Below are 11,353 nucleotides of genomic sequence, written 5' to 3'. Positions count from 1 at the left end.
CTTTCTTTCTTTCTTTCTTTCTTTCTTTCTTTCTTTCTTTCTTCCTCTCTTTCTTTCTTTCTTTTTCTTTCTCTGTCTCTCTCTGTCTCTTTCTTTCTTTCTCTCTTAGACTGAGTCTTGCTCTGTTGCCCAGGTTGGAATGCAGTGATGCAATCTTGGCTCACTGCAACCTCTGCCTCCCAGGTTCAAGTGATTCTCCTGCCTCAGCCTCCCGAGTAGCTGGGATTACAGGCACGCACCACCATGCCTGGTTAATTTTTGTATTTTTAATAGAGATGGGGTTTTACCATGTCAGCCAGGCTGGTCTCAAACTCCTGAACTCAAGTGATCCACCCGCCTTGGCCTCCCAAAGTGTTGGGATTATAGGCATGAGCCACCGCGACCGGCCACAAGTCTTTCTTTACTACTCATCCAGTGAGTGACTTTACAGCAAAGAAGAACATCCCTTCCACCCTCTCTCTCAGGCCTGGTTACAGGGCCACATCCACCGCCACACAGGCCCAGCCTGGGCACCTCCTCTCCAGGGCCAGAGCCCAAGAGGCTGAGTGGGCAGCAGTGCCTCTGGGACCCTCAGGCTGACCTGCCCGGTTTGGTCACAGTGAGGGGAATCTCTTTTTTTCCCTTTGCTCACAGAAACAAAGACACACCTTTCTCAAAAATAACTTTTACTATAAGGGAAAAGATTAAAAAATTAAAAGTAGAGGCCGGGCATGGTGGCTCAAGCCTGTAATCCCAGCACTTGGGAGGCCGAGACGGGCGGATCACGAGGTCAGAAGATCGAGACCATCCTGGCTAACACGGTGAAACCCCGTCTCTACTAAAAATACAAAAAACTAGCTGGGCGAGGTGGCGGGCACCTGTAGTCCCAGCTACTCAGGAGGCTGAGACAGGAGAATGGCGTAAACCCGGGAGGCGGAGCTTGCAGTGAGCTGAGATGGCGCCACTGCACTCTAGCCTGGGCGACAGAGCGAGACTCCGTCTCAAAAAAAAATTAAAAGTAGAGAAATAGATAGTTTTCCAGAACATGGTTTCTGTAATTCCACCAAGCTCAGCCTCATCATGACTTGGTTGATTTCATTTCCAGAACCTTCCATCCTCAATTTATTTTCTTTGCCTCAGTCAACCCTGAGAAGAGGGAGAGGGCAAAACCACCCTGAGTGACTCTCCTTGGGGCCTGAGGTTGTAGGGTGGAGGCTGGTGCCAGACCCAGACATGCTGCCAAGGCTGCTCCTGGAGTGACCCTCCCTCTGCCCTTCTGTCCCAGGGATCCACACTGGGCTCTGTGAGGCCCTGTGCCTGGTCCCTGGAGTAAGGATGGGCTCCACCAGGCACTGACTGAGACGGTGCAGTAGAGATAAATGGAGTTTGGGAATCTGACAAACTGAGTTCCTTCCTGTCTTCCTCTGTTCTCAGCTGAGTGATTTTTTTTTTTTTAAGACAGAGTCTTGCTTTATCACCCAGGCTGGAGTGCAGTGGTGTGATCTCGGCTCACTGCAACCTCTGGTTCCCAGATTCAAGCAGTCCTCCTGCCTCAGCCCCCCAAGTAGCTGGGCTTACAGGCATGCGCCACCACACCCGGCTAATTTTTGTATTTTTAGTAGAGACAGGGTTTCACCGTGTTAGCCAGGCTGATCTCGAACTTCTGACCTCAGTTGATCCACCCACCTCGGCCTCCCAAAGTGCTGGGATTACAGGTGTGAGGCAGCATGCCCAGCCAGCTGTGTGATCTTGAAAACCTTACCTCCTCTCCTGGAACCTCAGCTTCCTCATATTCGGGGGGAGTAAGCGCCGCCCAGCTTGTTGTCACAGTTAGAGGTGGTGATGTAACACGTCTGGCATCTTCTCAGCTCATTCGTCTTTTGCTCAGACCTTCCCGCGAGGGAATCCCTGTATACCCATGTTCTAATGCTGGATATTTTGAAACATGTATTTTACACGTCCTGGATAAAATAGATGAGGCCCTTTAGGAAAGAAATGGGCATCAATGCACATTTTCAGAGCAGCAAAGGGACGAAGCAGCTGGAGTCCGCCAAGCTGGAGGCTGTGCCTGGCAGACACACAATGTAATTGTCAGGGGGAGAGGTGCATGGAGCTTATTAGACACACTTCTAAATTGGAAAAGGACTGTCCCACATGCAGCATGGGGACTGCCAGAGTCATGAATCGTTATAATTGCACCTTACCAATTAATCCAAACCACCAGCAATAAAGCTTGATGGTGAAGGACATTTTCATTCTCTCATGGAAAGAAATGCAAAGAGGGCAAAAAGGATCAGGGAATGGGTGCTGCGGGAACAAGTAAGGTTAGAAGGCAAATGAAATGAGAGAAAATGCCCAGCCTGGTACCTGTAAATAGCAGATGTTCACTACATGGTGGTCACTGTGCTCCCTCCCACCACCTCAGCTGCCTCCACACCAGCCCTCCCCTGCCTGACTCTTTTCTGTCTTCCTGAGGCCTGGTCACCAGCCTGTTTTAAGCAGATGTCACTTGCCTGGAGCCTTGTCTTGTCCTCCCAAGGAAGCCAGAGAAACAAGTTCTTAGGAGCCCCACCCATCCAGTCACCGTCTCTGCCATTTTGCCTCTTGGGCCCACCCTCTAGTTCACTGGCTAATGAGTGCTTCCTCATGCGGGAGTGGTGGGGATCTGCAGGTCCTGAGCCCAGACCTGCAGACCACTCACTATTTTACAGACATTTGTGGAGTGCCTACTCTGTGCCAGGCACTGGGACACAGCCTGAGGGGCTCACATTCTAGTGGAGGGGGACAGGAAACAAATTGCACAAATATGTCAGTGGCACCGGATGTGACAGTGATCAGTGGTGGAGAAAAGCAGAGCCTAGTAGGGGGACAACGAGGGCCTCACAGAGAGGGCAGTGTCTGAGGAAAGCCCTGAAGGAGGTGAGAACGGCCACCTAGGTATTTGGGGAAAGAGTGTCCCAGACAGAGGGAAGAACAAATGCAGAGACTGACAGGCGGAAAGCAGCCCCAGATGTCTGCAGACAGTGAGGAATGCAGTGTGTTTTGGGGTGGAGTTGGAGGAGGGCAGGCAATAGGGAATGATCTAAGAGATGAATACGGGACCTTAGAGGCCACTGCAGGACTTGGATTTCACCCTGAGTGAGGTAGAAGCCACTGCGGGAACCAGCTCTGGCTAATGTGTTAACAGGATTCTTCTGGCTGCAGACCCAACAGACCAAAGAGGGGTGAGGGCAGAAGGTGGTGACCTGGGAGAACGTTGTGATAATCCAGGAGGAGACAGTGGTGCTTGGAGGTGGCAAGGAGGGGTCAGATTCTGAAGGTAGTGACAACAGGATGTACCCACAGGGCGGATGTGGAGTGTAAGAGAGGATTCGGGGATGACTCCGGGGGTTTTGATCTGAGCAGCTGGAAGAATGAAGTTGTCATCTTGGCTGGGTGTGGAGGCTTACGCCTGTAATCTCAGCACTTTGGGAGGCTGAGGCGGGCGGATCATCTGAGGTCGGGAGTTTGAGACCAACCTGACTAACATGGAGAAACCTCATCTCTACTGAAAATACAAAACTAGCTGGACATGGTGGCGCATGCCTGTAATCCCAGCTACTCAGGAGGCTGAGGCAGGAGAATCGCTTGAATCCGGGAGGCGGAGCTTGCGATGACCTACGAGCACGCCATTGCACTCCAGCCTGAGCAACAAGAGTGAAACTCTGTCTGAAAAAAAAAAAAAAAAAAGTTGTAATCTTACTGAGGTGGGGGGGCTGTGGCTGGAGCAGGTGTCGGGAAGCTTGGAGGCTCAGTTTTGCACTTGTTGAGTTTGACACACAAGTAGGCCTCCAAGGAAGACACTGCACAAACACTAGTCTGGGATTCAGGGGAGGTCTGGACAGAGGGTATAAATCTGGAGTCACTGGCATATAGATGGAATTTCAGCACTTTCCCAGGGTGTCAATGACAGCTGACACTCTTTTCCCCCAACAAGTGTAGCCTCAGACACCAGGCAGGGACCTAGTGAAGGATTGTTGGCCAGACAGATGTTCAGATCAATGCACTTTTACATCAAAACTATCTTGCAGTTTCCACAAATGCAACAGACATCACTGGGTGTGGTGGCTCACACCTGTAATCCCAGCACTTTGGGGGCTGAGGCAGGTGGATTACCTGAGGTCAGGAGTTTGAGACCAGCCTGGCCAACATGGCAAAACCCTGTCTCCACTAAAAATACACATACACACACAAAATTAACCAGGCATGGTGGCGCGCACCTGTAGTCCCAGCTACTTGGGAGGCTGAGGCAGTAGGATCGCTTGAACCGGGGAGGCAGAGGCTGCAGTGAGCCGAGGTCGCCCACTGCTCTGGGTGACAGTGAGACTCCATCTCAAAAAAATAATAAAAATAAAAAATGACTAGACATCATTACTATAAGAGAAGGGGGGTTCTTTACTAACAGCCCCCTACCATCTCTGTCCTAGCCCCACAACAAGAAGAGACCCCTCCAGCCACCAAGCCCCCTCTGGAGCCACGCCTAGGAGAGCTGACAGTGACAGACGTGACCCCCAACTCCCTGGGCCTCTCCTGGACGGTCCCTGAGGGCCAGTTTGACTCCTTCATGGTCCAGTACAAAGACAAGGATGGGCAGCCTCAGGCAGTGCCGGTGGCTGCAGACCAGCGGGAGGTCACGATCTACAACCTGGAGCCTGAGAGAAAATACAAGATGAACATGTATGGACTACATGATGGGCAACGCGTGGGCCCCCTGTCTGTGGCCATCATGACGGGTGAGTAATGGGGGGACTCAGTCCCCATCTCTGGTTATCCAGAGCTCCCCACTCCATGGCCCTTCTCCCAGCCCTGCCTTGGTACCACCGCACCCTCACTGAGGGGCTGGATCCCCTCAGGCCATGACTCGGTGACCCTGCCAGTCTTTCTGTTCCCTGACCCCTTTACTCCTCCCAGGGCTGGAACCTTCTCAGCCCTCCAGCTCCTTCCCCATCTCCACTCTGCCCCCCGCCTAGGGGAATGTCTTCTTCCCATTTGGCCTAAATCCAGCCACAGACTTTCTCTCCCCCTCTCCAACTGCCCATAGCTGTTTCCACCCCTTCTCTTTACAACCCTGCTGTGACTTGGACACAGCTGCCACCTCCCGCTTCTGCCCTTTTTTGTTGAGGCGAAGTGCTGCATATCCTGAGTCCCTTCTCAGGAGTCCTCTGCCACCCGCCTGCACTGCGTTCCATCCTGGCCCACGCGAGTTTTCATCTCTCCGGGAGCCCGCCCTTGCTCTTGCTCCAGGCTCCTTCCTGCCCCTCATGGTTTCCTGGGCACAGGTTCTCCACAACTTTTGTGCTGTGGCATCTGGTGAAACCCCTACCCCGCCTCAAGGCAGTGTTTTTAAACCTGTAAAATAAGATGTATAGGACTACAAAGGAAACAAATTATATTCATAGACAGTTATCAAAATATTTCTTTTTTATTTTTGAGATGGAGTTTCGCTCTTGTCACCCAGGCTGGAGTGCAATGGCGCAATCTTGACTCACTGCAACCTCCACTTCCCGGGTTCAAGCAATTCTCCTGCCTCAGCCTCCCGAGTAACTGGGATTACAGGCATGCACCACCACACCCAACTAATTTTTTGTATTTTTAGTAGAGACAGGATTTCACCATGTCGGCCAGGCTGGTCTCAAACTCCTGACCTCAGGTGATCCGCCCACCTCAGCCTCCCAAAGTGCCAGGCGTGAGCCACTGCACCTGGCCCAAAATATTTCTTAAAAATCCAAATTTATGATTTAGTAATACTTGAACTTATTGACTAGCTCATTAAATAACAGGACTTGGTGGCGTGTTTACTAAACTACAAAATTTAGAAGCAGTCATGGATATAAAAGGTATTTTAAAGTTTCTGCAATAACTCTAAGGTGACATGAAAACATCTGTGGTTTCTATTGGTAACAAAGTCACAATAATTCTACTCTGGTTGGTTTTCTACATTAGTTTTTGAAAGAAATGCTGCATTTCAGTTAGAGGTCTGGAAATAAAGGTGTAACTATTCCCCATCTCAGTTCACAGCCCCCTTGAGGCCCTCAAAACCCAGGGGTTCACCCCTCAGAGATCTCAACCATGTTCTTTGTCTTCCCAAATCCCAGCTCCCCTCCCACCAGCCCCAGCCACGGAGGCCTCCGAGCCTCCCCTGGAGCCACGCCTAGGGGAGCTGACAGTGACGGATGTAACCCCTGACTCTGTGGGCCTCTCGTGGACAGTCCCTGAGGGTGAATTCGACTCCTTTGTGGTTCAGTACAAGGACAGGGACGGGCAGCCCCAGGTGGTGCCTGTGGCTGCGGACCAGCGGGAGGTCACCATCCCTGGCTTGGAACCCTCCCGCAAGTACAAGTTCCTGCTCTTTGGGATCCAGGACGGGAAACGACGCAGCCCAGTCTCTGTGGAGGCAAAGACGGGTGAGAGGGGCCCCCACACAGCTGAGCCTGAGGCCACAGCCTTCCCCCCTTCTCTTCACTCCCTCTACTGAGTCTTGCCTTTGTCCACCTGCTCTGTCTCATTTGAAAAGCCACATGGTGCTACATTACAGGTGACTCACGCCTGTAATCCCAGCACTTTGGGAGGTCGAGGCAGGTGGATCACTTAAGGTCAGGAGTTTGAGACTAGCCTGGCCAACATGGCAAAACCCTGTCTCTACTAAAAAGACAAAAATTAGCTGGGTGTGGTGACAGGCGCTAGTCATTCCAGCTACTCGGGAGTCTGAGACACAAGAATCACTTGAACTCGGGAGGTGGAGGCTACAGTGAACCAAGATCACGCCACCGCACTCCAGCCTAGGTGATAGAGCGAGACTCTGTCTCAAAAAAGACCAAGAGAAAAAAAAAGAGAGAGAAAAGCCACAAAGCAGATGAGGACCAGGAGACTGGGTCCAGTTCCTGGGTCTGCTCTCCGCTGCTGACTCTGCCTCTCTTCTTGTAATTTCTACTTTTGTTGGATGAGGGAAGCCCCTGCAGGCCTATTCCTGCAGGGTGGATGTGGGAGCCTGGGGGTGCTGGGAGAAGGGGCGAGGAGAGCCAGGAGCCCTTCCTGCCTTGCGAATCCATCACCTCCTGAGAGTCTTTGCTGTCTCCCCTATGACTCTCTCCCAGGTTCTCACCCTCCTAGCTCAGGCCTGTCTGGGCCCATATGTGCCTCCTACAGAGGCTGTCCTTCCTTCTCTGCCCTCCTTCTGGAGCCTCAGGAATTGGGAACCAGAGGAGCCCAGCCCAGCTGTGCCCCTTTCAGAGGGTTCAGTCCAGGCCCTCCCCTGCCCCTGGGGGCTCCCTGTTGCCAGAAAACTTGAAATAACAATGTCGTCAGCATCCTCACCGTCCAGGAAGGCAGCAGGCCAACTCCTTCTCAAGCCCTGGGATGGCTCCAGGCAGACACTAGATCCCTTCCCTGCCTGAGCTCCCCAGCTTCATCCCCCTCAACATTCTCACAGGCAGCCCACGCTTCTTCACCAGGTCCCATGGGAGCCTTAGTTCTCCCGGGCCAGCCAGTGAGAATAAGAAAGGGAATGGAGAAGGAGTGAGAGCTACCTGTGTCATATCATCCTGCCTCCCCCACCTGCTGTCTGCCCCCATCAGGGATCCTGTGCTCCTCGGGGCTGGCCAAATCACTCCTCTCCTCAGGGGCCAGCCAAGTCCTGTGCTCCTGGGTAAGAGGAGATAGAGACCCAGTCTGCAAGAAGCTGCACCCTGCTGGGGAAGCAGTCTGTGAGAGGTGGAAAGAGGCTGGACAGAAAGGAGAGTAAGACGAGGCAGGGAGCTAGGGAATCTCTTTTCCCGGAGGTGACTCAGGACAGGTGACCCTCCCCACTTGGGTCAAGGGGAGAGAGGCGTGGACCAGATGGAGACGGTGGTGAGGGTGGGAGGTGATGGAAATATTTTGGGGAAGCACTGAGCATTTGGGCAGTTCTGGGTTTTTCCAGCCCCAGAGGGAGGCAGTCAAGGAGTCGTTCTGGAAAAAATAAACACAAGAACCTTTCCTCTCCATCAGTTGCCCGAGGTGACGCCAGCCCAGGGGCCCCACCTCGCCTTGGGGAGCTGTGGGTGACAGACCCCACCCCAGACTCACTGCACCTCTCCTGGACGGTCCCTGAGGGCCAGTTCGACTCTTTTGTGGTCCAGTTCAAGGACAAAGACGGGCCCCAGGTGGTGCCCGTGGAGGGCCACGAGCGCTCTGTCACCGTCGCCCCTCTGGACGCCGGCCGCAAGTACAGATTCCTCCTCTATGGCCTCCTGGGCAAGAAGCGCCATGGCCCCCTCACTGCCGACGGCACCACGGGTGAGGGGCATTCCCTGCAGGTCCCTGCCCTGCTCCCCTCAGGCCAAGCAGCAGATGATCACTTGTGGTGGCTGCCATTACCATTATTTGGCCCCAGCCACTCGGCTCAGATCCAGCTCCCCACGTCCCTGCACAAGCCCCTAGCACAGCCCAGCAGGACTCAGCCACGCAAAGCCCTGTCTCCAGACCTCTCGATCCTGCCCTTCGAGGTCACCCAGGCTTCCAGAAACAGCTCAGCCGTTTCCTCTCCGTGTCTCCATCTCAGAGGCCCGGAGTGCTATGGACGATACTGGAACAAAACGTCCCCCAAAACCCCGTCTGGGGGAGGAGCTGCAGGTGACCAGCGTGACCCAGAACTCCGTGGGCCTCTCCTGGACAGTCCCTGAGGGCCAATTTGACTCCTTTGTGGTCCAGTACAAGGACAGGGATGGGCAGCCCCAGGTGGTGCCCGTGGAGGGCAGCCTCAGGGAGGTCAGCGTGCCGGGCCTGGACCCCGCCCACAGGTACAAGCTGCTGCTCTACGGCCTGCACAGCGGCAAGCGTGTGGGCCCCATCTCGGCCGTTGCCATAACTGGTGAGTGTGCAGCAGCTGGAACACCTGTGCCTCCTTCCTGCCTGGCTCTCCAAGTCTGACTGAGCCATAAGATCTCTGAACTTCCCATTTTATATCATTTCCATTGATCCAGAAAGTTTCCTTGTGCCGCTTTAGAGTCCATTGCCCCAGCCCCAGCCTCCAGCAACCACTGTCTGCTTTCAATCATTCTGGAGACAGCATTTTGGCTTTCCGTGTAATGGAATCACAATACGCGGTCTCTTGTGTTTTGTTTATTGCACTTAGCACAATGCTTTTGAAATTCACCCACGTGCAGCAAAAGCTGGTCTTTCGATTGTTGATTGCTTGCCCTCACTCCCTCTCCTCCCTCACTTCTCCTGAGAGTCTGGGTGCAGCAACAGACCAGCCACCTGTCTCTACCTGTCTCTGTGAACCAGCCCGCAGGGAAGACACGGAAACTGAGACCACGGCCCCGACCCCTCCAGCGCCTGAGCCCCTCCTCGGGGAGCTGACAGTGGAGGAGGCCACACCGCACACCCTGCATCTCTCCTGGATGGTGACTGAGGGACAATTTGACTCCTTCGAAATCCAGTACACAGATAGAGAAGGGCAACTCCAAACGGTCCGTACAGGAGGCGACCAGAATGACATCACCCTCTCCGGCCTGGAATCCGACCACAGATACCTGGTGACCCTGTATGGTTTCCGCGATGGGAAGCATGTGGGTCCTGTCCATGTCGAGGCCCTGACAGGTGAGAACTCTGCCCACTGTGCCTCCTTACAGATGGCTGGGAGAGTGCAGAGGAGAGCAGAGTCCCGCAGATACCCTGCCCACCTCAGTCCTCTCTTTCCATGTCTCTGTCCAGTCCCGGAGGAGGAGGAGCCTTCGGAACCTCCCACCGCAACCCCCGAGCCCCCCATCACGCCTCACCTGGGGGAGCTGACCGTGACAGACGCCACCCCCGACTCCCTCAGCCTGTCCTGGACAGTTCCTGGGGGCCAATTTGACCACTTCCTGGTCCAGTACAGGAACGGAGACGGGCGGCCCAAGGCGGTGCGCGTGCCAGGGCATGAGGACGGGGTCACCATCTCGGGCCTGGAGCCAGACCACAAGTACAAGATGAACCTGTACGGTTTCCACGGTGGCGAGCGCATGGGCCCTGTGTCTGCAGTCGGGGTGACGGGTGAGTGAACAGTGGGAGCCACAGGGTGGGTGCTGTGGGAGGGCCACCCTCTTGCTCTTTGGTGATGACTGGTGGGGAATGTGACAGGGGTCTGGTCGGCACCACAGACCTGCTTCTGGCTGGGGCTGGGGCTCCTCTTGGGCCTTCCTGTGAGGTTGACCCCCGGTTCCTCCTGAGCAGAGAGGGGCCGTCGGGAATTTTGCTGTGCTGGTGGCTGTCCCAGGTCCCCCACAGTTGACCCTGGAACTTGTCATGTGTCAGCTGTTCAGGACCACCCAGCCCCAAGAATGGGCCTCTCTGAAATGACCTCAGGTCCCCCAGTCATAACCTTGGCTTCTCTCTCCTTTTCCCCAAGTCCCAAGGACATCCCCCAGGGACCCTGCCTCACTCTCTCTGTGTCCTTTTTTTCTCAGCTGCAGAGGAAGAGACCCCCAGCCCCACAGAACCCAGCACGGAGGCCCCGGAGCCCCCCGAGGAGCCGCTCCTGGGGGAGCTGACAGTGACAGGATCCTCCCCTGACTCGCTGAGCCTCTCCTGGACCGTCCCCCAGGGCCGCTTCGACTCCTTCACCGTGCAGTACAAGGACAGGGACGGGCGGCCCCAGGTGGTACGTGTTGGGGGCGAGGAGAGCGAGGTCACCGTAGGGGACCTGGAGCCCGGGAACAAGTACAAGATGCACCTGTACGGCCTCCACGAGGGGCGGCTTGTGGGCCCGGTGTCCGCTGTGGGCGTCACGGGTGAGTGTGCGCTGCAGAGCCCTCTGGGTTGGGTCTTAGGAAAGTGCAGCCTCCAGCATCTCTTCCACTAGGGACCCAGGATCCCAAGACCTCAAACCTATAATTCACCCTGTTCGCTAAAGCCTCAGGATGGGTGTGATCTGGGGACAGAGAGAGCAAATCCAGGAGAAGTGTCAGAGCCATGTGGGAGAGGCTCCCGGGGACAGGCCTCTCAGGAGGTGATTCACGGGCTGGTTTGTGGCTCTCTGCTTTTCCTCGGAACTCTGTAGAGAACTCTTTTTGTGAGATTGGAACACATTTTTGAAATACAAATTAATTAAATTAATAAGTATTTGTTAAATAAAATTTCAAATGTATAAATAGAAAGAATAGTACAAAGACCTCAGGTACCCATCACCCTGCCACCCTCCTTCAATCAAATATCAACTTCTGGCCAGTCTGACTCATCTCTGCCCCACTGATTTCCTCCACTAGAATCACTAGAATGTTTTCTTTCTTTCTTTCTTTCTTTCTTTCTTTCTTTCTTTCTTTCTTTCTTTCTTTCTTTCTTTCTTTCTTTCTTTCTCTCTCTCTCTCTCTCTCTCTCT

General features: G+C 54.2%; 1 protein-coding gene across 1 annotated transcript in view; it reads left to right on the top strand.

Moving 5' to 3' along the window:
* TNXB (tenascin XB) overlaps nt 1-11,353 on the top strand; it is a 45,841-nt gene that overhangs the window by 19,553 nt on the left and 14,935 nt on the right. Inside the window, exons 11-17 of the mRNA XM_026448127.1 lie at nt 4,446-4,751; nt 6,114-6,422; nt 8,005-8,292; nt 8,558-8,866; nt 9,283-9,597; nt 9,712-10,029; nt 10,443-10,766. Coding sequence (XP_026303912.1) covers nt 4,446-4,751; nt 6,114-6,422; nt 8,005-8,292; nt 8,558-8,866; nt 9,283-9,597; nt 9,712-10,029; nt 10,443-10,766 — 2,169 coding nt within the window. The remainder of the gene's footprint in view (nt 1-4,445; nt 4,752-6,113; nt 6,423-8,004; nt 8,293-8,557; nt 8,867-9,282; nt 9,598-9,711; nt 10,030-10,442; nt 10,767-11,353) is intronic.

This window comes from Piliocolobus tephrosceles, chromosome 5, assembly GCF_002776525.5.
Source record: "Piliocolobus tephrosceles isolate RC106 chromosome 5, ASM277652v3, whole genome shotgun sequence".
NCBI classification, from domain to species: domain Eukaryota; kingdom Metazoa; phylum Chordata; class Mammalia; order Primates; family Cercopithecidae; genus Piliocolobus; species Piliocolobus tephrosceles.
Note: the sequence above shows the minus strand (reverse complement) of the source record. Positions and strands in the feature narration are given on the sequence as shown.